General features: G+C 43.6%; 1 protein-coding gene and 1 long non-coding RNA gene across 2 annotated transcripts; one reads left to right on the top strand and one right to left on the bottom strand.

The window, feature by feature from the left end:
• Positions 1-456: 456 nt before the first annotated feature.
• LOC141430929 (uncharacterized) lies at positions 457-27,540 on the bottom strand. Its single transcript, XM_074091818.1, has 5 exons — positions 27,518-27,540; positions 3,792-3,967; positions 1,816-1,969; positions 1,360-1,624; positions 457-593 (listed from the first exon to the last, which is right to left on the bottom strand). Exons 1-5 carry the CDS (start codon positions 27,523-27,525, stop codon positions 510-512), a joined length of 687 nt encoding a protein of 228 aa, XP_073947919.1. The 5' UTR covers positions 27,526-27,540; the 3' UTR covers positions 457-509.
• On the top strand, positions 24,163-26,849 carry LOC141430936 (uncharacterized). The gene is made up of 3 exons (XR_012451682.1): positions 24,163-24,231; positions 24,933-25,087; positions 26,729-26,849. It is a non-coding gene; the product is annotated as an uncharacterized lncRNA (long non-coding RNA).
• Positions 27,541-27,720: the final 180 nt, after the last annotated feature.

Below are 27,720 nucleotides of genomic sequence, written 5' to 3'. Positions count from 1 at the left end.
AAAAAGTTACAAAACATTACTTTTACCAGTTTCAATAAATTCACTCCCGTACCGTACCAGCGCCAAGTTCTATGGAAGTGCGAATTTTGGAAATAAATCTCAACCTTAAACCAGGATTTGGAACTTAGTTTTCTAGTCGTTACTCTTCGTTTCACGTCTCAGAAGTTAAGCGTTTACATTATTATAAACTTCTTTTTGTATTATTATTCTGTTTTATGTACAATAAAGTATATTTACATACATACATACATATTATTAAAAAAAGTAATTTTAGCTATTTTACTTATTGAGCGACAAAATGTTAATGCACTGTAAAAATAAAGTCTTGCAAGATAGCCGAAATTGTAATTTACTTAGCTATCATAGATTAGTTAATTCAGCCTCGGGTAAAAGCTAGTTAAAAAAAAAAGTCACTTTTGAATATTTTGTTTATTTTTCTATCTATATTAATTACTTATCTACAGGACTGCAACCAAGTTAGGGCGGCAGTGTCAAAAGGTCAACTCCTGCTAATCGTCGCTCTCGCTTCTTCTCGCCTTTATATCTGGTTCTATACTGCTACCTGCTTCGCTATACTGACTCGTCACCGCTTCCTGCAAAACAAAACAGTTTAGGTCCATTGGCTAGGGTTATTTTTCAGGGGGGGGCCTGGATTGATTTTTGTGTGAAGATATCAGAATATGGCACTAGACCATACCCTCCCCCCCCATTCACTTCAACGCTCGTGGCACTTCCTATACATAAAGGACACGTCTTCGCTCAATCGCTCTACGATCAAAGGGTTTCGTAAAGCTTTTGTTAGTTACTTGGGTTCATGACATTGTCATTTTTTGAGGTAGATTTGTAGAAATATTTAATCGTATTTCAGCTTGGAGAAACAACGATTTTCCTGAGCAATGTTTTTCAAGAAATGTGTTGGTTTAAGTAAGACGTTCGTAGAAACAAGATGAAGTAACAGATCAAATAAATAAAAATAAAGTTCCATGTCAATTCCGTACGTAAATGAAAACTATGATTTATTAAAGAAAAAACCTATGGAAGTTTCCCACTGACAGACCAGGCCCTTTACTACGAAGTGCTTAATTCGAACTTCGTGTCTTGCCGTTCCGCTTACGCTAATATTATTTAATACGCGAGTGAAAGGGACGGTACGATAACAACTTCGACGTAGCTCCCCAGAGACCGTAAGTATTGTCCGTATTGTCTAACGCGCTGACGATCCACGATCATAATATTCTACCTCGTCTACGAGTATAGATACCTTGTGACAGTCAGTAAGAAGTGGTGAAAATGATTATGAAATTATGATTCCTAGTGTGTCAAACAAGCCTCCAGATGTTTTATCGTTTATCGTTTTACCTGCATAACCCGCGCAACCTGTGCTCGGGCCCACATCTTAATCTTCGGCGGCAACTGTCTCATCTCTGGTAGAAACGAGAGCAGGAACAACTTGTCGCTATCATCTGTCCCCCCATCCGCTTGGGGCAGGAACGACTGCTGCATCGACGGTATGGATATCTCCAACTCTTCAGCCGGCGCTTCGCTGTCTGAAGAAGACTCTTTAGTCACTTGCTTCTTGACACGAGGCTTCTTTGGTTTCAGGACCACCTTTTCGTATTCTTCACTGAAAGAAATGACAAGGGTTGAGAAATCTTGAGGGTAGGTTTGTTTACTACGGACAAATCAAATATTGCTATATGCTAAAACTAAATACGTAATCCACAGATACGATTCCCGCAAAATGTAACCCCACCCCTAATTGTATCACGCAATTTGTGGATTTGTGTGGTAAATTTTAGTCATTCGTCGACTCACTCTTCGCTTAAGGTCCCCTCAAACCCGCCGAGGAAGCTCATCCGCTTGAAGTGCATGTAGACTCGTGCGTTGACCCGCACGCCGGACTTGCGCGAGCGCAGCTCCCGGTTGTACGCGTCGCGGAGGGACCGCCACTTCTTTTGCAACTGTAGGACTGGAGGAAAATTTCAATAACATTTGAATGTGAAAGAATTTTTAACGATTTAAAGAGATCTTTCACTGATAGAAAACTACATCCCTGATTAATAAGGGCCATTAATGAATTACGTCACAATTGTTTTCACCATTTCCGTCTAGACGTATGAGATGAGGGTAGAAAGAGAAGGTGAATGCGATTGCGATCACTTGAGCGTTAGACGATACAGCTACTAGTTACGATGTGATGGATCATTCAAGCAAGGCCCACACAATATATTCCTTAGTCACAATGTAGAAACAAGAATCCGGCGAATCGGGAATTAATCCTTCAGTGAGAGCCATGACTTAAGCTTATCAGCTCCGCGCATGCGTCATCCATATCGGTCAGATTTGTTACATTCCTGCGATAACGGAAACCAGGTCACCTGCACATCTGGTTGATAATTTTCTATTGTTTATATTTTTGAATAGTCGTAGTAGCAATGTCAATGAAGATCAAATAGTACGTGACATTGTTGAAATAATTTCTGCAACTACACCGTTCTATATAGCCGAGCTTAGACTTGCAAGGAAAATCGTGCGAGTTGCATTACATTGCGAGGCCGTAAAGCCAACGAGTTTGTAGTGAATAATTTATTGAATCAGGCGTTACTTTGCGGAGGTCCATATCAATGAACTAAAAAAAAATCCTTGCTCACCCGCGACCTTACGATAGCTAAGCTTATGCAAGATATGCGCGTTCATGCAGTTCCTCCACCACCACACTACACTGACGCGTTTCGAACTCAACCAGAGCTCATCTTCAGAGTGACACAACTGTACACCATGCTACCAGTTGTTAGACTACCAACAACAACAACAGTGTATGTCTAACAACTGGTAGCATGGTGTACGGTTGTGTCACTCTGAAGATGAGCTCTGGTTGAGTTTAGTTAGTCTAGTTTGTATTTCATTGAGAAAAGAAAAAATACGTGATACTTTCAGACTGACGACTTATTACTATTTTTAGGAAATTAGACCATTATTCATTTTTAGTATAAGGTGGCCAGTTATTGTAGATTTACCCTATGTATACCTATTCTTAAAGAAGAAGCCGATCCCGTATATGCTTGTTCAGCCATTACTGTCAGAGAAAGTACCGCTGATACAATGCTTAAATCATCTGTCACAGCTGCAAAGGCCGTTGATGATAAGAAAAATGACGACGCTTATGTCGCTTATGTTATGTATGAGCTCATACGACGCTAAAAACTACAGAGAACAAATAATCTTGTCTCGCTCATTTTTTCTTGTTATCCTTATAGCTCATGCATCAGTTATATGGGTGTAGTTATTTTTACGACCTGGACAATGCTCGACCGATTTTGTACGACCTGATAATTCAATCACATGTCACTTGGAACACGGGTCGAGCTTTATCACCCTGTACCGATAATGTTCAAGGTGCTATGGGACAGCCTGATTTTGTACGACCTAATAATCGGAGCACACTTTTGACAGCAAGCAATCGATTCTCACTTTTGATAAGTACACCGAATATTAATAAATTTCGTAGAAAATAACTTAATCTGGTCCTGGCTGGTTGTGGTCACAATTGGACCTAGCGCAACCTAACACAAATCTGTGGTCATTCGATTCGATTGGATTCCGATTACAACGACGTACAACAGGTCGAGCATTAACAGGCCGAGCAAAAATTTGGACAACCTAATAATGCACGACCTAATATTGTACTACTTGATAATTATAATCTAAAATGAGTTCGTATTATCAGGTCGTACAGTGATGGCTGAGCAGTACAGGGTCGAGCATTACAGGCCCCAGTTATATAAACACACCTCTGTCATAGGCCATGGCTTTGCTATAATTAGGCCAGTCACTAAACAGAGCGGCTCCGACTTCTTTCCACAGCATTAGTTTCTCCTCCCTGTCCGCAGGTTGGTCGCTCCTGTACAACCCTGGTCTCATTTTCACTTCTTCTATCAAGCTTACGGGATTCATTTGATCGAACATACTAGAACAGCTAATCAATAGTTAGAACAATCAATTTGATTACATTAAAGTCACACATCAACTCTCGCATCTCGCATGATCGATGGAAGAGGGTAGGAAATTTTTAAACGTAGAAACGTAGCGCAGTGTATTATTTAATATGACAGTCTAAAGTTTTCCTTTACACTAACTCACTCACATCACATCAACTCAAACGGTTATAAAGTAAATAGGTTATGCGTTGTTGCCGTAAAAGTCGTGCAGCGATTAAACTCTGCGTTTTTGTGACTCGACAAACGCGTTTGCCAGCGGGCGTGCGACTGACGCGAGTCGCGACGCAATCGGCTCACTGCGCATGGCTGCGGCGCGGCATTGCGATAATCGCATGGAACGAATGAATGAGCTGGAGCTACTTATTCATGTTAGAATTCGAATGATTGAGTGTCGTTTAAGTTGTTTTGTTATGCGAAAGCCAGTTCAATTTTTAATGAGATTGTAGGTATTTAAAAATATTTACCCCCATACTCTTAATAGGCCCTAGACATTGTAAGCAAGATATCGAATTTGGCGTTCATTATCAAATTTCATTATTTTATTTAACAAATTACTTTTGGAATTTAAAACATTTCCAAATTCCAATAAAGAACAGTTAACAACAGACATGGCTGAATGTATGACATTTCTTTGCCTATTGCTATAGGGATAAATAAAAAAAGTCACAAATTAGAAGTTAACAAATCACCAATTTTAACGCTCCATAAAATCTTAGAAGGTAGCTCTGGTAACTGTGATTTGCGAGCCAATTACAATCCTTTATTTTGCAGTTTAATTCTGATTTTCAAGAATTTAGTAAAGGTTCTCATCTCATGTAACAGCGTTTTATCTTCAGCCCAGTTTCAGATCTTTTAGTGCTAATGGCGTACAGCGGGTCAAATTACGGGTTCTAAAGAGCTCTTACGAGTCGGGTCTTCTGATGTCAAGTCTACTTTCTAGAGATTTACTCCGAGTAATAGTGTTTTAGTTTTAGTATAAAGTTTTCAACTGTATTCTAGCAAATAAACGATTCTGATTTCTGAACGGAAAATTTTGCTAGCTTTTGGATGGATAGTTGTATAAAAGGAAGCTTTTGCTGCATAACGTAGGTCCGTTTGATTTCCATTTCGTCCATTTTCTGTAACTTTCTACGCCCGCGCAGTGGTTCAATTCAATGTCAAGTGATTCACTTAATAATCCTAACGGAATGCCCATTTAAGAACTTTTTTTTTCTTATTTATAAGTTAATTACTTAGTTTACTTTACAAACCAGATATCCTACGCTTTCGTTTATCGCTATCCAGCGAAAAATATGTAATTTTCCAGATTATAAACTACTAGCTTTTGCCCGCGGCTTCGCCCGCGTGGAATTCGGTTATCGCTCGCTGTTCCCTCGGGAACTGTGCATTTTTCCGGAATAAAAAGTAGCCTCCGTTCCGACGTGAAAGACGGACAAACGTACAAACACACACACTTTCGCATTTATAATATTAGTATGGGTTTTATGTCGTTTCGAGGAACTTACACTATCTCCATACCAAATATCATTGTTGCGGACAGCCCCCGAAACTAGAATAATATAGTTTAAGAATACAAAAAATAAATAGCTGTTAAATATAGAATAAGTAGAATAATTAGGTTAAGAATCATTGTAAATAGTAGAATAAGTAGTTTAAGAATCAAATTGTAGCGAAGATTAGTAATAATAAATAAAAGCGAAAAACCCAAGTAGCGATAGCGATTCCCCGGTAATTCAGTGCGTTTGTGATTTGGGTCCACAATCACAGCGCCTGGATTATCGGGGAATTATAGCCAATCACGGGCGGGCTTATACCGCCGGCCGCGGGGTATAAATACAGGCCCGCCCGCAGCGAATAAGGCAGTTCGACGCGGACAGCGACCCGAAGCGCTCCTCTCTACGAAGCCTACAGCGATCAGCGAACAGCGACCAGCGACCAGCGAAGCGAACCGACCCCTGCTATTCCAACGGACCTCCGATTGCTGCCTTCCGACCGACCCACCGCGATTTCGAACCGGACTCCGATTACCACCGGCGAATCGACGAACGAACCAGTACAATAAATACAGTCCACTATCGAAGGTGTTTTCGTTGCCCTACTACTCGTTCGTAACGACCGCAGAGGACTGCGGAGCACCTCCCGCTGTGAACCCGAGCTGTCTATCGACGACAGTGTTTGGTCCTTCGAGCCGGATCTGAAGACATCGACTGAAGATGGTGGTAACCCGATCTCAGGGCGACCGCGAAGAGCGCGCCACACCCCGCCGCCCGAAGAACAAACCGCCGCCGAACGAGCTCCGACGACGACCGCCGCTGCTACTGCCACGACCACCGCTGACGACATCTGGCAACAGCAGTTGGAACGCATCGTCCGCCGCGACGCCGCCTCGCCCACGGTACTTCCTCGCGCCGAGACGCGGATGACGACACGCGAGCCGCCGCGTGACCTCGCCATCGCCGCTACACGTCGCGACGCCGTTTACTTTCCCCCGCTCACCCGAGCCGGGGAGGGAGCCATGAGCATGCAGCCGATCCGATCGACCGAAGAGGACTACTACCGCCTAGGGGGGGAGCTGGGCGCGCAGCCCGGCCGCATCCCCGATGAGGCGCAACTCGGCGGCCGTGGGGGGGAGCTGGGCGTGCGGCCCGGCCCCGGTGAGGCGCACCTCGGCGGCCGGGGGGGGAGCTGGGCGCGCAGCCCAGCCACACCGCCGATACGGTGCAACAGCGAGGCCATGGGGGGGCAGCGTGCGTGCAACACAACCCGCAACTTGAAGCCATCGAGTACTCCCCCCACACCCAAATGGGGGGAGGAGAGCAGCCAACAATGGACTGGGCTGCCAACCAGGAGCGACCACAACGAGCCGTCGCCTTTTATGAACAACCGGCGGCGATGCAAGCCGGTGCGAGGTCGCCGGTGCCTTCACATGCATCAAATGCAACGGCGATCCGTATCCGGCTTGCTGAAGAGGAAGCCGAAGAGGAGCTCCTGCGCATCAAGCAGCAAGAACTGGAGCTGCAAAAGGAGCGAGTGAAGGCCAAGCTACGCCAGAAGCTGGCTAGCATCGAAGCGGAGTCACAAGCCGGGAGCATCACCGGACCACACGCGAAGGTGGATGACTGGCTACGGCGCACCGCGGCGGATCAACCGACGCCGCCACCACCGAAGCACGAGCGCGCGGCGCTCACCGCCGCCCCCGTTCGAACCGAAGCGACGCAATTCGCCGCCAGCTACACCTGCTCGCGAACGAAGTGCAAGCGGACAACGCGGGATCGAGAAGCTCGCCGAGGCCCTCGAAAAAATGGCACGAGTGCGCCCGCCGCCGAGGCAGGTCTACGAGTTGCCTGCTTTCTCCGGTGCGGCGGGCGAGTGGCTGCCGTTCCAGGCTGCCTACGCCGAATCGACGCGCGCGTATAATTTCACGCCGCATGAAAATATGGCGCGGCTGCGCTCCTGTTTGCGCGGAACTGCGCGCGAAGCGGTGGAGGCGCTGCTCCACACCTCGGCCAACCCCGAAGCAGTAATGACGACGCTGCGACAATGCTTTGGCCGCCCCGAAATTCTGGCCACCAAAGCACTCGACGACCTCAAGAAGCTGCCGCGCCTGGGGTCAACTGCCACCGAAATCAACGCGTTTGCAGTCAAATTGCAAAACATCGTCAGCGTGCTGTCATCAATCGACCAGCACGGCTACCTCGCCAGCCCCTTGCTGGTACGCGACGTGATGGAGAAGCTCAGCCCACATCTACGGTCACGCTTCGGGGACTTCGCATCGGAGCAGATGACCATGGAGCCACAAATCATTCTGTTGTCGCGGTTCCTCATGCGCGAGGCCGACCGCGCCCTGCGTTTCTCCTATACAACGGTGGAAGCGACGGCAGCCGCCGCCGCCACTACGCTGACGTTCCGAAGGGATGCTGCGAGGCCAGCACCCCGTCCGACGCCGATGCGCGGCCCACCCTCGGGCCGCGCCGCGAGCGCCCGTCTACGCCACCGAGGGCGATGACGCGCACCGCTGCCTCTGCTGTGGAGGCGGTCATCCCACCACGAGATGCAAGCGCATCACCAACATGGAGGTCAACGATCGCTGGCAGTGGGCACGCGACAACCGCGTGTGCTTCCGCTGCATGGACCAGCAGCACCGCCGCGAAACCTGCCGAGCCCGCACCTGTGAAGTCAACGGGTGCCGGCATGTGCACCATCCATTGCTGCACGCGAGCGCGGCAAAAGTGCCGCGCCACCCCGAAGCGAGACGCGAGCGGACGCCGCCCCGTGGGCAGGCACCGCAGTCCCCAACGACATTGGCGTCCGAGCCCACTGTTGGGCGGCGCCGATCCCCGAAAAGCAGACGGTGACTACGGTCAGCAACGAAGACGGCAAGTCACCGGTCCTGCTGAAGATGTGCCGAGTCCGCGTCAGCGGACCCAGCGGCACCGTCGACACCTTCGCACTGCTGGATGACGGGTCAACGGTGACGCTCATCGACGAAGACCTGGCGCGCACGATCGGAGCCTCGGGACCGGCGGTGCCAATGCAAATGAGAGGCATCGCCAGCAACACCGAGCTGCCGAACAGTCGACGTGTCAACATCACGGTGCAGGGCCGCGGTGAGGCCTACAAGATCGCCGCCCGCACCGTCGACAACCTCCGGATCCACACACAGCGACTGGGTCAGGAGGTTACCCGGTACCGCCACCTTAGTGGGCTGAACGATGCCTGCTACGACGAAGCCATTCCGCGTCTCCTCATTGGCGCGGACAATTGGCACCTGATGCTCGTCCACGAGACACGGACGGGCAAGCGACGGCAACCAGCAGCGGTTCGGACGGCACTGGGCTGGGTCATTTACGGCTCAGTGCCCCGGGCCATTCGAGCGGGCGGCCCGACCGAGGATGTGCTCTACGTTTATAACGTACGCGACGACGCCACCGACAAGCTAGTTCAGCGACATTTCGCCATCGACGCGCTGGGCGTGTCGCTGGCCACGAAACCACGACCAGCCGAGGAACGGGCGAAACGACTCTTCGAAGCAACAGTGAAATTCCACGGCGATCACTATGAAGTCGGTCTGCCGTGGATAACGGACGAGGTGCAAACGCCAGCGAGCTACGCGACGGCACTACAGCGCTTCAAGGGCATCGAGCGCAAGATGCGTCGCGACGCAAACTTCGCGCAAGAGTACGCGGCACAGGTCACCAACCTAATAGCGAAGGGCTATGCGGAGCCCGCCACCGAGGCAGATGCGCGCCACCCGCGCGCTTGGGTGCTGCCCCACTTTGCCGTGCGGAACCCCAATAAACCAGGGAAGCTCCGCCTGGTTTTCGACGCAGCGAGCCGCAGCCAGGGCCGCTGCCTTAACGATTTCCTGCTGGAGGGGCCCGACCTGCTAAAGTCCCTTCCGGGCATACTACTACGGTTCCGGGAGGGCCGCTACGCAGTAACGGCAGACATAAAAGAAATGTTTCTCCGAGTGAAGATTAGACCGGAAGATCGCCCGGCGCAGCTGTTCCTATGGAGGGAGCCGGGCGAGAATCAACCCAAGCTAATGAAAATGACTTCGATGATCTTCGGAGCAGCAAGCTCCCCTTTCCTGGCGCACAGCGTGCGCAACCACAACGCCGAGCGCCATGCGCCGGAATTCCCGCAGGCACTATACGCGATAACGTCGAGCCACTACATGGACGACCTAGTGGACAGCTACGCGACCGAAGAAGAGGCCGTGGACGTAGCAACGGCCGTCAACGAAGTCCACTTACGAGCCGGCTTTGAGCTGCGCGGGTGGAACACCAATTCCCCGAAACTCGAGCGAAGAATCGAACCTGAACTGCGGGCAACAGCGCCCGCAACACTAGGCCTGAGTGAGGGGCCGAAAATACTGGGGCTCATCTGGGACCCAAGAAGCGACACACTCGGGTTCAACACCGCAATGAACCGGGTGCCGAAAGAGGTGCGCGAAGGAACGCGCACACCAACGAAGAGAGAGGCCTTGAGCGCGGTGATGTCAGTTTATGACCCGCTCGGGCTCCTATCGCCCTACACAATCACCGCCAAGGTGACCCTTCAGCAGTCGTGGCGCAAACAGGCGCCGTGGGACGAGCCGCTGGACCTGGAGGACGGCGGTATTTTCATCGAGTGGGCTCGCGGTCTAGCCGCCGTAGCGGCACTGCAGCTGGAGCGGTGCTACGCGGTGGGCCGCCACGAGCTGCACGCCTTCACCGACGCGAGCGAGAGCGCCTACGCCACGGCCATCTACCTCCGGACGACAGACGCCTCCGGAACCGTGACGGTGGCTCTGGTGGCGGGAAAGGCGAAGGTGGCCCCGCTGAGGCAGCAGAGCATTCCTCGTATGGAGCTACAAGCGGCTCTGATCGGGGCTCGGCTGGCGGCCACAATCATAGCGGAACAACGACTTACGATCGAGCGCGTCGTATTCTGGACGGATTCACGCACTGTCCTGGCGTGGATTCGCAACGACGCAAAGCGCTATACACCCTTTGTGGCGCATCGACTTGGTGAGATCGCCGAGATAACCCGCCCGAGCAATGGCGGTGGGTGCCGACAGCAGCAAACCCGGCGGACGACGCGACGCGGGCGGACAGTGCCCGCCAAATATCCACCACCGACCGGTGGTTCACCGGACCCGACTTCCTGCGGCTACCGGAAGACCAATGGCCGCAGGAAACAGTAAGCGAAATTTATAATATTAATGCGGACGCGAGTGCAAGTGAAAATGTGAAAAACAAAAGTGTTAATCTGACCAGTGCGTTGCCGAACATTGAACGATTTTCAAAATTCGAAAGACTAATTAAAGCGACAGCGCGAGTGATATTTTTTGTCGACAAGTGCCGCGACAAAGATAGTCAGTTAGAAGTGCGACATATCGAACGAGCGGAGCACCTCTGGTTCCGGAAGTGCCAGATGGATAGCTTCGCAGAAGAAATCGACATACTGCGATACGGGGGGAGGCTGCCAAAGAAGAGCAGCCTCTTCCACCTCGACCCCGTCCTCGAGGACGGCCTACTCCGGCTGCGTGGCCGCATCAACGCCGCGCCGGTGCCGGACGCGACGAAGAGGCCGGTCATCCTAAACGGCCGCCACCCGTTCGTGAGCCTTCTAATCGAGAAGGCGCACCGCGACGCCCACCACTCATCGAACGAACGGGTGGTCAACGACCTGCGGCAGCGACTGTGGGTGCTGCACCTTCGCCCCACGGTGAAGAAGGTAGCGCGCGCTTGCCGCACATGTGCTGTGCGGCGCTCGACTCCGCGCCCACCAGCGATGGGCGATCTACCGCGGGCCCGCATCGACCCCTACAGCCGGCCCTTCACTAACTGCGGGGTCGACTACTTCGGCCCGCTGACGGTCACGATTGGGCGGCGCCACGAAAAGCGTTGGGTAGCGCTCTTTACCTGCCTGACGACGCGCGCCGTCCACCTGGAGATCGTCGCGAGCCTCTCTACGGACTCCGCCATCATGGCGCTGCGGCGTATGGCGGCTCGACGAGGTTGGCCCCGCGTCATGTATAGTGACAACGGTACATGCTTCCGCGGGGCCGACACGGAGCTTCGCGCCGCCTACGAGGAGTGGCTGCCCGAGCTCCGCGACATCGGACTGCGACACCGCATGGAATGGCGGTTCATCCCTCCTGGAGCTCCTAACCAGGGGGGCGCCTGGGAGAGGTTGGTGCGGTCAGTCAAGACCGCACTGACCGCCACACTCTTCTCACGGGCACCAAAGGAAGAGGTGCTCGTGACACTGTTGGCGGAGGCTGAACAGACCGTCAACGCGCGACCGCTGACGCACGTGTCGGTCGACCCCTGCGACGAGGAGGCGCTCACGCCGAGCCACTTCTTGCTCGGCGGCCCGGCAGGCACCCCTCCCACCGGCACGTGCGACGAAGCTGACCGAAGAGCCTGGCGTGCTAGCCAAGCGCTAGCCAATCATTTCTGGGCCCGCTGGGTCCGGGAATACCTGCCAACTCTCGCCCCCCGTCAATCTCCGAGCGGGGGCGAGCGACCGCTGCAAGTCGGCGACGTCGTCATCGTCGTCGACTCCAACCTACCACGCAATGTGTGGCCCCGAGGCGTCGTGGAAGCAGTCTTCCCTGGACCTGACGGCGGCATCCGGAGCGCGGACGTCCGCACCAAGGGAGGAGTGTTCCGGCGCCCTACGACGCGACTGGCTGTCCTCCCGACAAAGGACGAAGCCTCCCCTGCGGATTCGGCGGGGGGAGAATTGTTGCGGACAGCCCCGAAACTAGAATAATATAGTTTAAGAATACAAATAAATAGCTGTTAAATATAGAATAAGTAGAATAATTAGGTTAAGAATCATTGTAAATAGTAGAATAAGTAGTTTAAGAATCAAATTGTAGCGAAATCGATTAGTAATAATTAAATAAAAGCGAAAACCCAAGTAGCGATAGCGAAAATTCCCCGGTAATTCAGTGCGTTTGTGATTTGGGTCCACCAATCACAGCGCCTGGATTATCGGGGAATTATAGCCAATCACGGGCGGGCTTATACCCCGGCCGCGGGGGTATAAATACAGGCCCGCCCGCAGCGATAAGGCAGTTCGACGCGGACAGCGACCCGAAGCGCTCCTCTCTACGAAGCCTACAGCGACCAGCGACCAGCGACCAGCGACCAGCGAAGCGAACCGACCCCTGCTATTCCAACGGACCTCCGATTGCTGCCTTACCGACCGACCACCGCGATTTCGAACCGGACTCCGATTACCACCGCGAATCGACGAACGAACCAGTACAATAAATACAGTCCACTTATCGAAGGTGTTTTCGTTGCCCTACTCCCGTCGTAACGACCGCAGAGGACTGCGGAGCACCTCCCGCTGTGAACCCGAGCTGTCTATCGACGACAATCATCTAAATCGGTTTGGCGATTGAAGCCTGAAGAGGTAACCACAGACAAACATAACACAGTTACTTTCGCATTTTAGCTATCAGGAAGGTTTAGCAACTTTTTGGTGTAGCTTGTTGCGACACATCTCCTGAGATACTTATTAAAAGTATGATTTATGGGGTACAAATCCCTATTTAGTTCCGAGAGATTACTCCCAAAAAACTAAAAAATATATCACTGGAAAAGGTTTACCTATTTATATATTTTTAGTCCACCAACGAGATGGACGGATGACCTGGTCAAAGTCACGAGTTACTGTTAATGCCAGCCGCTTCCAACCGAAGCTACTGGAGGTTTATGGGGGAGGCCTATGTCCAAGTTGGAAGTCCTGTCCAACAGTGATTCTACGGCTGGTATGATGATGATGATGATCTTAGGGTTAGCTTGAAAGACAAAAAGCCAGAGGCTATCGAAGCCAGAAGGTCAGAAAACATGGCGTGTCAAATATCTTCAAAGTGATTTGGATAAAAGGTTTTTGATCTCAGAAAAGACGGTGCAAAGACGGTTTTAATTTCTAAAGAACTGGTTCATTTCCAAGGGCTTTAATCTCTTTATAATCAGTATTTTTCGTGGAACCAATCCCCTGGGTTCTGTAACTAAGGAGTTTTTTTGTCAGAAAATGGATAAACATTTTTTAGGTTCGATAATAAAATTGTGTAACGAACGATATTAATTTGATGTGTGAAAGAGATCCTGGGTTTTCTTTTGTTAGTTATTTCAGGGTTACTCAAAGTGGGGTACGCAAACCCTAGGGGTTCGCTATTCGACGGTAGGGGGTTCGCGACAAGGTTACGTGACTCCAAAACCACCAGGCTGCAAGACTAGCAAGATGATAAGATTGGTTTTTGGAGTCTTTTTGTATTTTTTATTTCAACTCCAAATTTGTTCCTTATTTGTTTGTTATTTGTTGTTGTTTGTTTCAGTTTGTATTTTCGTTGGCAAGATGTTTCTTACCTATATTTGTTACCTTTTATTGAAAAATAATATACAATATATTATGATGATGATTGAAATAAAACAGTCAATTTATTACTTTCTTTAGGGAGGGGGGGGGGGGGGTTCGCCTTCGTCTAGAAACTTTACAGGGGTACGTGGAGCCATAAGTTTGAGAAACCCTGGTTTATTTCAACGCTTTAGGATTTTTCAGAAGTTCGTTTCTATTATTTGTTATTGAAAATCTGCTACTAGGTATGTGTGATCCTTTGTTGTGATCTTTTGTTTTTCAAAATGGACCAGAGTTCGGTCGAAATAACATCGAGTTCCACTATTTGTGACGTTGATGAAGCTGTAATCATTTTATTACTGCTCTTACTGCATTACGTGTCAGGCTCAATACATCTCCTACACTCCTGTATCAAAATAAGATCTGTGAAGTCTGCTGATCTACAAATACAACAAGCATTTATATCTCCGCAATCAAAAATATCCGAAAGCGACGTTGCCAGCCCTCTAACCACATCAATAATGTAGGTATCGAGCTGGCAACGCGCGCTGTTGCCGTTCCGCCCCGGTACCGCTATGCGACGTTGCCGCGTCGACCCACTTTCAATGGGCAACAGGCGCGATTTTTTTTAATGCGAGAATTGCTCGTTTATTTTTTTTTTGTTTTTCGGGTGCCAATAATAAAAATCGCTCGTGTCGTGACCTCACACCTAGTATCTTTTCAATAAGTTTAAAATGTTTTTTATCTAAATTATTTTTATGATTATGATTTCTGTTATGTTATGACACAAGTGAGATACAAGTGAAAACCATTTAATGCAAGCTGGCAATCCATATAATGCATTTATAAACGTTTCCGTGACACAATGTGCCTTTGCGCTTTGCGGCCCCTTTTTGAGTTGTCGGCCGGCACGGCAGCGAATGCGTATAATATAATCCAAAATGTTTGAAACTTAATCCAGTTTTAAGTGTTTTAGTTCAATTAATTGGAATAAGTTCACGATTCTACGTAAGTTTGGTAGTTGATCGTTCTCATTCTAGGGCCATCTCGTATTCTGCCAGGCCACCACAATTACTGAACGAATTCAATATACTTCATGTTCCATTCCATTAGTTACAATTACATATGTACTTTTAATTAGTACATTATGTAAGTAAGGTACCTACTGAAAGAGGTGACTGAACTGGCCAAGTGTTTAACAATTTAACACAAGCAACCAGTGCTCTGGCAGTTGTGTAAAAACAACATTAGCATATAATACGCATGCGTACAATGGACGTCCGGTGCATTGTAGTGATCTGCATTCTGCATCTTCACGCTAGCTGGAGCACTCATTTTGTACAAAACAACAACTCATCCATCATAGAGGGCGTTAGTGAGTCTTGAGTTCAAAGAACTACAACTAAATCAACAGTGGACTCAATTTTCGATGCAAGTACCTAATACATATAACAATAGATAACAGCTAAACATGAGAAATGCCTTTGATTCAACCTCACATGTTTCCTAACAGTTAGTTTTCGGATACAATGGCAATACCACTTAACTATTAACCAGTAGCATTTTTTTTAAATTCGACTTTAACAAAATGCTTATTTATGTCAATGTTTATAACAAAAAGAAAACTAGTTACGTTGGAGACAGTAGTAAATGAGTATGAGGTACTAAATATCGAAGATCCACTTGTAATTGAAAGTTTGCACATTAAGACCATTAGACAACTTATCGCTATGGCTATTCATTATAAAATTCTAAAATATCATCCCAAACAAAACATGTGCGAGGAATTTTATTAATACTGCACAATGCAAATGGCATTTTCATCAAATCTCTACTCAAATCTGTTTGAATAGATAAGACTTCGTTAATGAGCTTCATTAAATTGAAGAAAAGCTTTGATAATTGAGACTACTAAGTCAAGATTAATTAGGAAAGTTAACTAATTATCTTTGTACTATATTTTACATAGCTTATTAAAGTGAGAAAGAGGCGCTGTCCATCGTCTTTACGATTTAAAATGTCATTGAAGTAGTCGAAGTGTGTTATTGCTTCGTTCTAAGTACTTTTTTCAATGATAAGTAGTCCTACATCGTTCCCTCGTAACTACTGACTTATTAGTTCTTCACTTAATCAATTAGCTTAAGTATATAAATTAGACTGTTTTGTTTTCAGAATCTTCGATAATTAATGCAAGCAATAAATTCTGATGATTTGCGCCTTGCATAATATTTACTGTTTCCTTATAATCTTCATCTTGAACCTGATTGTTATGATCATCTATGATTTCTTGACCTTAATTTGCTCACCCATAATTTGCGTATATCATAAACCAAGACTTTACTCTTTATTCGCAAGCGAAGCGACCGCCTTGGGCTCAATCATTTATGTAACTCATTTCACGGTTCGCGACTACGGTAATGACAACTGCTTTGTCCGCCAGACGCACCGACAGACGGGCCGACAAATGAGAAATTGTCCGTTAATATACGACATTAAAGTTGACCACAACATTGATTGTGGTTTGTAGTCGCTTCGCTTAAAAAAGTGTAAGAGGAGATTGTAACGAGTCAAATCAAAGATTCGTCAGAGGGACCTAATAAACGCGAAGCGAAGCAAAAGTTGAAAGCTTTCTTTCTTAGAATAGAAAATGTGATTACTTTGGGCGATATGAATGACAATGATGATAAGATTTGACATCTGAATTAGAGACAGAATAGAAATAAATTTTGTTTGAATAATAGTTGCTTGGTACTTAGTACACAGAATGATAAAATAACCACACGCCTCGCCACGTGCCTTAAGGCCTTGAGATCTTTTCTTATCGTTTATGCTATAAATTAATTCAATTTAATCTAGTATAATATTTCTTCTCTGTCAATTCGTCATTACTTAAGTGTTGATGTTATTAATATTATTATTACTTTCTTTGTGCCCAAGTGAACTCTGTGCGGGCATTCTGCTATTATTTGTATCTACACTGCTATTACCGGCGAGAACCTGTAATTGGCTTTCTGTATCTATTGTTATTTTTAATCTGTATGTTTAAAGCTGTTGGTTCTCCAGAATAAATAAATAAATAAATAAACCAAAAAATACTCGAAACCAGATCAGTCGAACGACCTCTAACTACGTAACTATTTAGTAAACATCGTCTTATTTTACCAACAACTACAGCGCACAAAGAATGTTTAGTAAACTTAAGGTGCTAACCGATTACTGATCAATGTTTCTTGCAGCTGCAATTAAACAAGGCGCCCGACAGTATTGAGAAAATACATATTTTACTGCTTCTTCCTTACTACTTACTTCCGTTTTCTTGTGCTCTTTATTACTGAAATTGTTTCCGTTGAACAATATTGGCATTTTATTCAACCGTGACTGATATTCAATATAATTAATTTATCAATTACATTTCCCTTATTCATCCCTTACTTACGGGGATCGATTTACAATTTTGTATTATATCAAGGCAAATAAATGGTTTGAATTTTAATATAAATATGTACTCTACCCTACCTACCTACCTACCTACTGTACTTTAAATAACGTTTTCTACAATAATTATGATGACTTCGATGATTTGGAATAGCCTAAACTAGACCATTTACAATAGGTTCAGGAACCAATGGAAACAACAATAAAACAGTCAAATAAAGTAACTAATTTTTAGTTTCGGACACATCACAATGTATTTAATTTTTAGTTTCGGACACATCACTTTTCGATCGTGACAACTGCAAAGAGTTGACTAACGAAGTTTTTTATACTGATGATAGTAGTGTAAAGTTTAAATAACCACTCGCTCTATCTATTATGTGAGAGTACCCGTATCGACCCATTGCCAGACGGCATCTAGGCCTCAGCATTCGTTTTGAAAAGTGGTTCTAGTCTAGCTAGTCTAGTAGGTAAGTAGGTGTAACATGTTTAGTCGTTTACGTGCAACAAGGAAATTAATTCCTAGCTCAAATCGTGAATGAGCAAGCAAGCCGATAACGATTACGTTTCGCCTTGAAATGAAAAGTTACTCCATAAATAAAATAAACTGCTCCGTGTGAAGTGCTGAATCAGCGCGACGTTGCCAGCCCGCCAGGCGTAGCCGCATCGCGTTGCCAGCTCGTGCGTTGCGGGCGCCGCGACGTTGCCACACCGCGCGTCTAAACCGTAAATACATTCATTCAAATTAGTTGGCATACGCAATGTCACATTTTTATGATTAATTGAAAGGTTGGGACGTTGAAAGATGTTCTGCAAGCACACCTACGTACACATACACACATAATAAATATGTATGGTAACTTAAGCCGGCTGTCAGGTATGCTATGATCCTGATCTGTCCTGGATTAACTATTGTTACCACGGATTGTTACCATACCACAGACGTTGATTAATGAAACTCATTCCAAGAAACTGCATGGAGCAGCAGACTTAAAGATATACAAGCACTTAATTTTTTACGTAGACGATTTTCTTTTGCTGATCCCATTGACAAGATGGAGCGACGACTTGGTTAAGATCGCGGTGGATGCGGAAAGCACAAGACCGGTCTGAGTGGAGAGCCTTGGGGGAGGCCTATGTCCAGCAGTGGAGAGTGGACGTCTTTCGGCTGACATGATGATGATGATGATCCCATTGAGTTGGATATTTTTGTAGACATAGTTATTCCGACTTTAAGTAAGTAAAACTTACTGCAGTGATAAAAATGACAATAAATTAGGTATATTATATTCTACTTTCGGAATCAATAAATCAACTACATAACATTGAATTCTTTTCGAGCGTGGTCCATTCATACCGGATATTATAGACGGTGCCAGCTATGGGCTATGTATGATGTATATTTACAACGGTATATTTAAACCGAAATAAGTGATTTATAAGGAGTTTAAAAGCCATTTAGATACAGTCTTAATTGCACTGTAGACTGTAGAAGACATTATTAGTTTATAGATTTATCGAGGTATAGAAGTTCACTTCACCGATCTTTAAGCATTTTTAATAAGTGCACACAGGTGGTTAATTAGTAGCAACAGATTTCGAGATTGCTTGTCGTCTTGAATTAAAGATATTGGCAATGAAATATCTTTGATCAAATGAATTCGTCCGAGACTCCTAAGTAACATTTTCGAATAATGAAAATGTTATCGCTTTTTTGTTCCTGAGGACTGAATCTTATAAAATTAATCTGAAATGTTAGTTGGGTTCAGTAATCAAAATTCGTGCTAGCGTTGTCAAGAAAAACAAAATGGCTTATTCAGCGATCCAGCCAATTTGATGCTATAAATTGCGAACCGTTATCCCTTAACATTGTCACGAATTTTTCTAGTTCTTTTCAGTGGATAATGTTGACCTTACCTGAACCAGTGGATAATGTGAACCTTTATCGGTTAAATTTACGTCATTGGTAATTAAAATTTGTTAGTTCACTCGAGTATCGTAGAAAAAATTTGGTAGAACTTACCTAATATAATCTCATCAAAATTTTACCAACATCGTTTTTTTACCCCATCATGTTCTATGGCAACCCAAGCCATTCCGTCCCAGCAATTTGGTCCCTAGCTCCGGAATCCCCTTGATTGCACGATTTCCTTACCCTGGCTCTGGACCTTTGTGAAATGGTCGGTTATTTCTACTCGAGTGAGGATTTTGACGTGCAGTTAGTTAGCCTTCGGATTGGTACCCTTTGTCTTAATTAGACCCTAGTTTGAAGACGAGTTCACCTAGAATTAAAGTCGAAACGTTTCAGCCAAAGTCGACTAAAAGCCAAGCTCAAGAAACTATGTTGGGTTAGTTGTTCCATAGTTAGCGATAAAAGAATTTTTATTCATTTATAATTTTGGAATACTATGTTGATTCTTGAGAATTTTAAAGAAGAAGTAGCTTCAAAAAAAATCTATGAAGAGCATTCAACTTCTCTTTAATAAACGCAACAAATTAGAATATTGAGGAATAAATAACCTAACTTTATGGAAAATAAAAACTGAGACATGGATGCACAGAAAAACCAGAAAGAGACCAGCGCTGGGAATCGAACCCAGGTCCTCAGCATTCCGTGCTCCGTGCCATACCCCTACACTACCACTGGACAGGAGTACAGACACGAATTTCTCCTATGCACACATATCTCAGGTTGCTTTTTTACTAAGCTACTTAAGCAGCAGACATGATTTTATGGTTTTACGGGATGACCGTAAAAGTAACTAATTTGGAGTTGAAATAAAAAATACAAATAGACTCCAAATAACCAATCATAACAAAACTTTAGTTTAGTAGGTAGTCATATTTCTGCAGACGAAAACATTCTAGTATGGGTAATTTTATGGCTAGAAAAACAATGTAGTTTTTTCGAGTTACAGCATACATATTTCATTAGTTTCGAGTACTATGCGAGCGTGAATAAAATCTTAATAAACCACGTCGGTAGAATTTATGACTATTTCGAAGTACCGCTTTCGGGCGCTCGAGTTTTCGCTCTTTGTGGTTTTTTCGCACAAAACATACTTTATTAAATATCATAAAGGATATATGTAAATTTTAGTATCGCTTACATTGTGAGATAATTTAGTCTGCGCTACGTGCACTCAAATTAAATGAAAAGAAAGATGTAAGTAATAATGACTTATGCAAGTAATCCTGGTGACGAAAAATGTACACATGATAAAACTAGTTTATCTTATCAACATTACGATATACACCGCCAATAGTAGGAAATAGATACTGCCTGTTGTTAATGGAAACATTTCTATAAAATATTGTCACTACTGACAATACTGACGGTTACTGATTGATATTATTGAAAAACAATCTTGGTTTTGGCTTGAATATTTGTGCACTTAAAATACGGACGGTGAAAGTATAATGTTTTAAACTTTCGTGATTTTCACCCATATTACTAACAGAATCAGATAATAAATATTTACTAACAGAATCAGGTAATTATTTATCGGTGTTAAGAGAATAAGTCTCAATTCTGTTTGTAAATATGGGTAAAAGTATACTTATAATCTATCTCTCACATTTTCAAGTGCGTGATTTCAGAGATTCAACGTTGTCTTTGTTTCAGGTAATTGCAAAACACGATGACTCAACTCCACTCAGCGTATAACCTGTAAGTAAAGTGCACCCACCTTGTCTTGAAGTTGTGGAATATTCCGTTGCCACAAAGCCAGAACACAACAAATAACACGTATTGTTAACAACTAGTTGCGGTTACAGTCCGTAGTCCCTGGGTTTGGCAGCGCCGGGGTGATAGAAATTTTGGTTGTAAACAACTTGAGACAAACCTACATAATTGTCATTACCAAGAAAAGTACTTAAATTACGCAAACGAAAAAGGATTCAAGTAGTCACTATCACTACCCTGTTTTTTTTATGAATTTAGGAGATGTTAGGAATTAATTTTCTTATGTTTTAAAAATGTTTATTGAGCTGCCCTTATGACATAATGTTGCATAAACGAAAGCAGAAACAAAAACAAGTCTATCATGTATTTATATCTTAGCATATACTACATCCATACTTATATTATAAATGCGAAAGTGTGTGTGTTTGTATGTTTGTCCGTCTTTCACGTCGAAAGTAGTCGAAATTGAGCGACGGATCGACGTGATTTTTGGCAGGCTACTTTTTATCCCGGAAAAATGCACAGTTACCGAGGAAACAGCGCGCGATAACCGAAGCCGCGGGCAAAAGCTTGTATTGCTATAAAATATGAAGATAGGTTATAAACACGTCAAGCAAGATCGTACGATTCGCACCACTAATTTACCTACTTTCCAGAGCTGTTTCCCCGCTTCTTACAACATCATTGTCTCGATGATCTGATATTTATGTTTTATAGTGGAACAAGATACTGCAAACGAGGGTCGCGTAAAAATTAAAACTTTTGCAATTCGACCGGAATCCAAGATTCGTGCCAGACTGGCTTGTATTTTGTAAAGATATTTGGCAGTGGGCCGATATTTACGCATTACATTTGGCATACAAACTTTGCTCTTGTTACTACTGTGGAACACGAGTTTCATTGAGCGTGGCGTCAGTGCCGTGGAATTTACATAAGCTTTGGATGACTGTGATGCCTTTGATTCTGGGTTTATCATTCCACATTGACTGCTGGTTTGAGATTGGTTATAGAAAGCTGTGTAAAGTGGGCTGCGTTAGTTCTCTTGTGGTTTGATTTCATGTGTGTGATCTCCTTCGGCTGTATATCCAAAAACAAGGTTAGCGATTCAAAGTTAAAGAAATAAATCAAACCAATTTCTCTATACAATTCACGGGATTTTTGATGGATATGATAAACCGATGTTTTTAGAGCACTTGAAGCAATTTTACGAATTTTCCCGCTTCTTATGCTCTCCGTTAGTTACTTTGATTCGAATTCTTCGGATACGAGATATCTTTGTTTTGCCTATCTACTTCCTTTAATCTCTATACCTACCGTCTTTCACTTCCTGGCCAATTATTACGCTTTGAAACATTACGTAACTTGGCTGTGCAATTATTATGACGTCACTGAAATTGGGAAGGTCATGCAAGCCACTATTTCTGATACCTATAACGTATTAGGCGAAATGCAAGGCATAAATCAGCAAGAGAAAAAGCATTACAGTATCCAAAGTCCACATACATAGGTATTACCACGGTATTACAAACAGATCTTAGGTAGCAACCAACGAAACTAATTTGCGACGTCATCATATCATTAACGTAGTCTTGCTAGTGTTTCTCGAACAGACAAACAAGGTTGCATCGTGCTTGTGAAAGTACACTGGCAACTGGCAACCCGAACCGGCGCGACGACCATTAACAGCCTTGAAAGTATGTATGTATCTTATTGACGTTTCTCAGAAAGTGCATTACGTGAAAACTATCTTGCGGCTAAATGTACCTGTGCTATTACTTATTAGTTCTTTTTCACTGTAACTGTAATGTATTGTTTACCAGTTGAAGTAAACAAAGTAGCTATTTCTTTTATCGTCTCTAGAATGCTTTTATCAATGGTATTTATTAGCAGTACCTAGAATAAAACAATCCTTTTGGTTAGACGATGCTTCTATACTAGCACCTTGCGTATCAGTATTACAATCGGAGTATTTATTTGTTGTCACTAGCAGAACCTTTTGTTAATTGACAAGTAAAAATGGAAAAAAATATTCGCTGTAAATATCTCTAGATAGGTAGGTATATACTTTGGAACTTATCTTAAGATAAGTTATTTGCTACTGCCAGCAAGTGCTAAAGCATATTTTAGTAACCGACAGCATTAAGAACATTTAGATAGAACTTTAGAGCATTATATTGTTTGTTTTAAACTTTAGTTATTATGAAACTTGGGATTTAAACGCGATAATTTAAATCTTCTAATGTATCGTCAAAAAAGCCGAAAATAATCCGATAGCTTCGCATTCACGTAAACAACTGAAGCCAGTCATCTAAAAATTCCAAGCCATTTATTCATCTCAGATAGGTTTGGCTCGAAAACAGTAAACAAGACGTAGAAAGTAAAAAAAAGTGTACGTAGCCGCCATATTGGTCAAGCATGGTGGCCGTTGGTAGCCTTGGGCGCTTCCTGGTCGGGCAACCATTTATTTGCAGGTATTATTAGAAAGTTCGCCCGAACTAAGCCTTATGAACTTGACTTGTGGTCGCGTTTTGCGTAAAGCATTTTTAGCGCACGCATTTTATGTCGAGTCTATGGTTTGCATTTTTTTTCTGGAGCATCGAGCAAGGACAGGTGAATGAAGTGTCACATTCTCACACACATTGTAAGGTTTATGCATAATGTGTACCTATATACCTGGCTGGATACAATGTTCTTAACCACGATAAAAACTGTGAAATACGTGAAAGTTGAAACTTCCTTTACACAGCAAAAAAGCAGCGCTTTTTGCCGTAATAACATTATTTCATCTATTTGTTGTTTTTTACTTCTTTCATCTTAACAATTGTTCTCTATTGTTGTTGGTAACATCACGGTTTTACTGATCAATAGTTTCTTCTACTCGTAGGTAGGTATATTGGATGAGTATCAATGCTGTTATCTTAATGTTCCTTAATTACATCTGTCTGTAATAAGGGTTTTCGTCGTTATGGTTATCCTTATCATTAACTTATTTGCTAAGTGCTTTATTAAACATATTGCAACATAAATAACATAATTATTTATTACTTTCACTATTATTCTTAATTTGGATTATCTTATCATAAAGTCTATTAATAAAATAAACATCCGTATGTTGTAGTTAGACAATATAAATGTCACAGCAGCAATGTTTTTATTTCGAATGTTGTAACTGGCAACAAACAGAACAGGACTTGGGAACGGCAACGTCGCGTGCGGAGCAACGTCGCACGGAGCGGCAACGTCGCGCGCGTAGGTATTCCATTTTATCTCGAGACGCGAGATAGGGATCAGTTTATCTCTTATCAAAATGCCTACTGTACTTCGTTTTGTTTATTGAATTGTGAGTGCTTTGTTCGTAGAGCCCTGTAGAGTAGATAAGTGCTATAAGATGACAATTAATAATTTGGCTTTACTAGAAGAGATATTTCGTGAAGTAATGCGATGAAATCCATAGAAGATACAAACGGAATCCACATTGCTAAGTAATCCAGACAGTCATTTAGTTTAGTAGCAAGTCTTGATTAATTATTTTGATCAAACCGGCTAGGAACAAAGGTTGGCTCTAATCGAATGAGTAAAATCAAGTTATAGAAATAGCAGTTCTTTACTTTATTGTTCGCCTTTTAGTTTCGCAAAAGTAAATAAGTACTCTGTAATTGCGAATACTTAAATAATTCTTATTCTGTAAACGTTTCATCTTCCATATCCAATCGAATACTTACGTCCCCCTCATAGCGCCTGTTTCTCATTTACATTGACTAGTTCAAAACCCTAGACAGAGATGAAGTCTCGGTTTAACTGATATTAGAATAATGCTCAAAAACATGTCTTCAAATGACTAAATTAAAGACAAAGAGGGTGTTAAATTCATTTCACGCGTCGAAACAGTAACCCTCAATGACCTTGACTTTAAAGTAGTGTAAGTATTTGAACGTTCAATCTGTGTTTAGCATGAGGCTAAAGCAAGATGGCGGAGATGTTTGGATTGGCTGTGCGGTGTGCGAATTGGACCGGTGCGATCATACGAAACGTTCGTCTTGATCTCAAATTCATAAGGGGAAGCAGCGTGCCTGCATTCGTAAAGGATTGCCTTGTTTTTGGACAGGTAATGTCAAAATTCTATGTATATATGGCTTTTATTATATTTTTGGACGCTGTACACACACAGTCAGCTGTACAGGTCCCTGTTTGTCAATGCTTAAAACTCTTACAAGTCCAATAATATTTGTGTTTTGTCGTAAGTTGAATGAAAAAATGAAACATTAGTCTAATATGCTTCGAGAAACAGGGCTTAGAACTTTTTGACAATAATGTGCAGATCAATGCATGGCGTGGTGCTGTATATTTATTGCGTCCTGGCCTCATTACCTAGCATGGGTCTTGTTTTTAGGAAAACTCACACCTACCTACGGTAGGTATGTACTTGTACATTTTCAACTCTTTAACTTGGGTTCCTTTCCTTCCCTCCTTTCCAAACATACACGTGCTTTCTAGACATGCATTCTGATGTAACTGGATTCTTTCTTATGAATTAAGATATGCACGAGGAGTCCAATATCTTATCGCCAGTTTCAAGTCAACTAGGCATTCCGTTGTGATTCTATGATAATAACTATTGTGTTCTCGGAACTTGGTTACAGTGGTGAAGATAGCCATGTTATGCAAATAACAGCTTGTAAAAACGTCAAAAACATCCGCAACTGACTCAACGTCAACGCTATTTTCGCAGCGATTGTCTTGTTTTGCGTACAATAGATATTTTCCTGTTTGAATGTGATCCAAGTCTGCTTGTTATATTATGTAGGTTATGTATTAATGATTGTATATTCAGATTTTGTAAAAGGATTTTGTTGAAATTGTCTTGCGATGCCAGCAGTCATGTCTGTAGATGTTACGTACCTGAGATCGAACCGTTACGTTGTCTCATCATCCACTTTTAGAGGTGTGATTTGATATATTTGTGACTCACTCGTCAAGGCATTCCGTAATCTACAAGAGAGGAAATCTCAAATTTGTTGTTTTTTTTCTTGAACTTTCATTCCCTACTCTCCCTACCTAAGATGAAAGTGTAGGAGTACCTATGCTATGTAGGTATATACAGAGCTGTTATCGACATTTTGCCTCTCCCCTCTCCCTGCGTGGGGGATCACCCCGTGACTGGTAGGACCTTGAAGAGCCGCCAAATCAGCTGGTTTTGCTAACTTTTTGGGTATAGAAAATATATTAGTGTAATTCTTAGACGTTTAAACTGACAGGTTTTAAGTGATGCTTTATTAGTTACGAGTGTTACTACTTACAACTTTATGGCCCAAGATAAATTCTTGTTTTTCTACTATGTTCTAAATCACTTGAACCCATTTTGATACAAAGTGGGTTTTGTTTACGCTGTGTTGGTAGTGCGATGCAGACGCAATCCTTCCCATCAGCAGCAACATTATAGTTAGTACCTACTTAAAATAATATTAAGTATTCACTGTTTGAGTCTAGGTTAGGATTATTCACAAACAGCACTTACCCAAACCTTTCAACTACCGCCAATTTCATTGTGAAAAACGCGAGCTAGTATTTTGGAGGTTGTTAGGAGTCTATATCTTTTATTTATTCAGGCACGCACCTTTGCCCGTTATTTTAAGGCGCTAAAGAAACATTCCCTTCATGTCCATGACCACACCCTGCCCCCTGCCCTGTAGCTAGCGGACCCTTTTACAACCGGTATAAAAGGTATGCTTACCATTCGTTGTTTCAGGTACTAGGCAGGCAGGCTTTTATAACCTGCTCAAATATGCGCTGTAAAATTAGAGGAGGAATTTGTGGTCTAGTTAGGACGCTTAGAAGTACCTATTTTAGCGTCGAGTTGAGTGCCAAGATCATCCGAGGGGTTGAAATTTGAAAAGTATAAAGAAATGTCCTGCATGCCGGACTCATTAAAAGCGTTATGCTGAGAGAAAGGTCTTTCATTCAAACCGGTTTATAATATAGTAAACCTATTATTCTTAAGGTGGTTGGATAAATTATAATATAAATAGTTTTCTTGCGTCACTCACTCACTCATATCATTGAATTTTCCAAAAAAATATTTCAAAAATAACAAGGCGTTTGTCTAAAAAATTTAAATTAATTGAGTATGTATTTTAATATTAAGAATCCCTCACATTTCATAGACTATTACTATAGACTAGACTATTTAGGTCTGGCTGTATGTATTTTAAATGTAAGTTGTTTTTTTAAAGCTTGACTACGAAAACATTTGTTAGTAGAGTTCTATTAAAATTTTATCCAAGAATATGTATAGTGGAAATTTAAACAACCTACATGTTTCCAAGGTGAAATTAATGTTCGTTTTACATGCAAACATGTCATTAAGTTAACTATGATATCTGATTTTTGTCGTTTTCTTGTTTCAGGTACAAGTCAAAACCTGCCTATATTAGAAAAGTAATTTCTATTCATCATTCACATAAAAAAAAACACTAATCATCACGTGATTTCCTACCGTTTCAATTATTCATTATCTCATTTGAAACTAATTACTTACATTACCATTTTACGTCCACTATTTTCTACTTTATTTTTTTGTGTAAACGGATCAGGTAGCTAGCGTATTATCACTCGTCACTGTCCGTTCACATCTGTCGAACTTCATACGTGCTGCGGCTCTGACGATTCGGCCGCGACTGCCGGCGAGTTCATTCAACAGGCCACGAGGATGTGGGCGGGGCGAGCGGGACGCGGCGTCAT

Source organism: Choristoneura fumiferana, chromosome 9 (genome assembly GCF_025370935.1).
Source record: "Choristoneura fumiferana chromosome 9, NRCan_CFum_1, whole genome shotgun sequence".
NCBI lineage: Eukaryota > Metazoa > Arthropoda > Insecta > Lepidoptera > Tortricidae > Choristoneura > Choristoneura fumiferana.
This window is presented reverse-complemented; position numbering and strand designations above follow the sequence as displayed.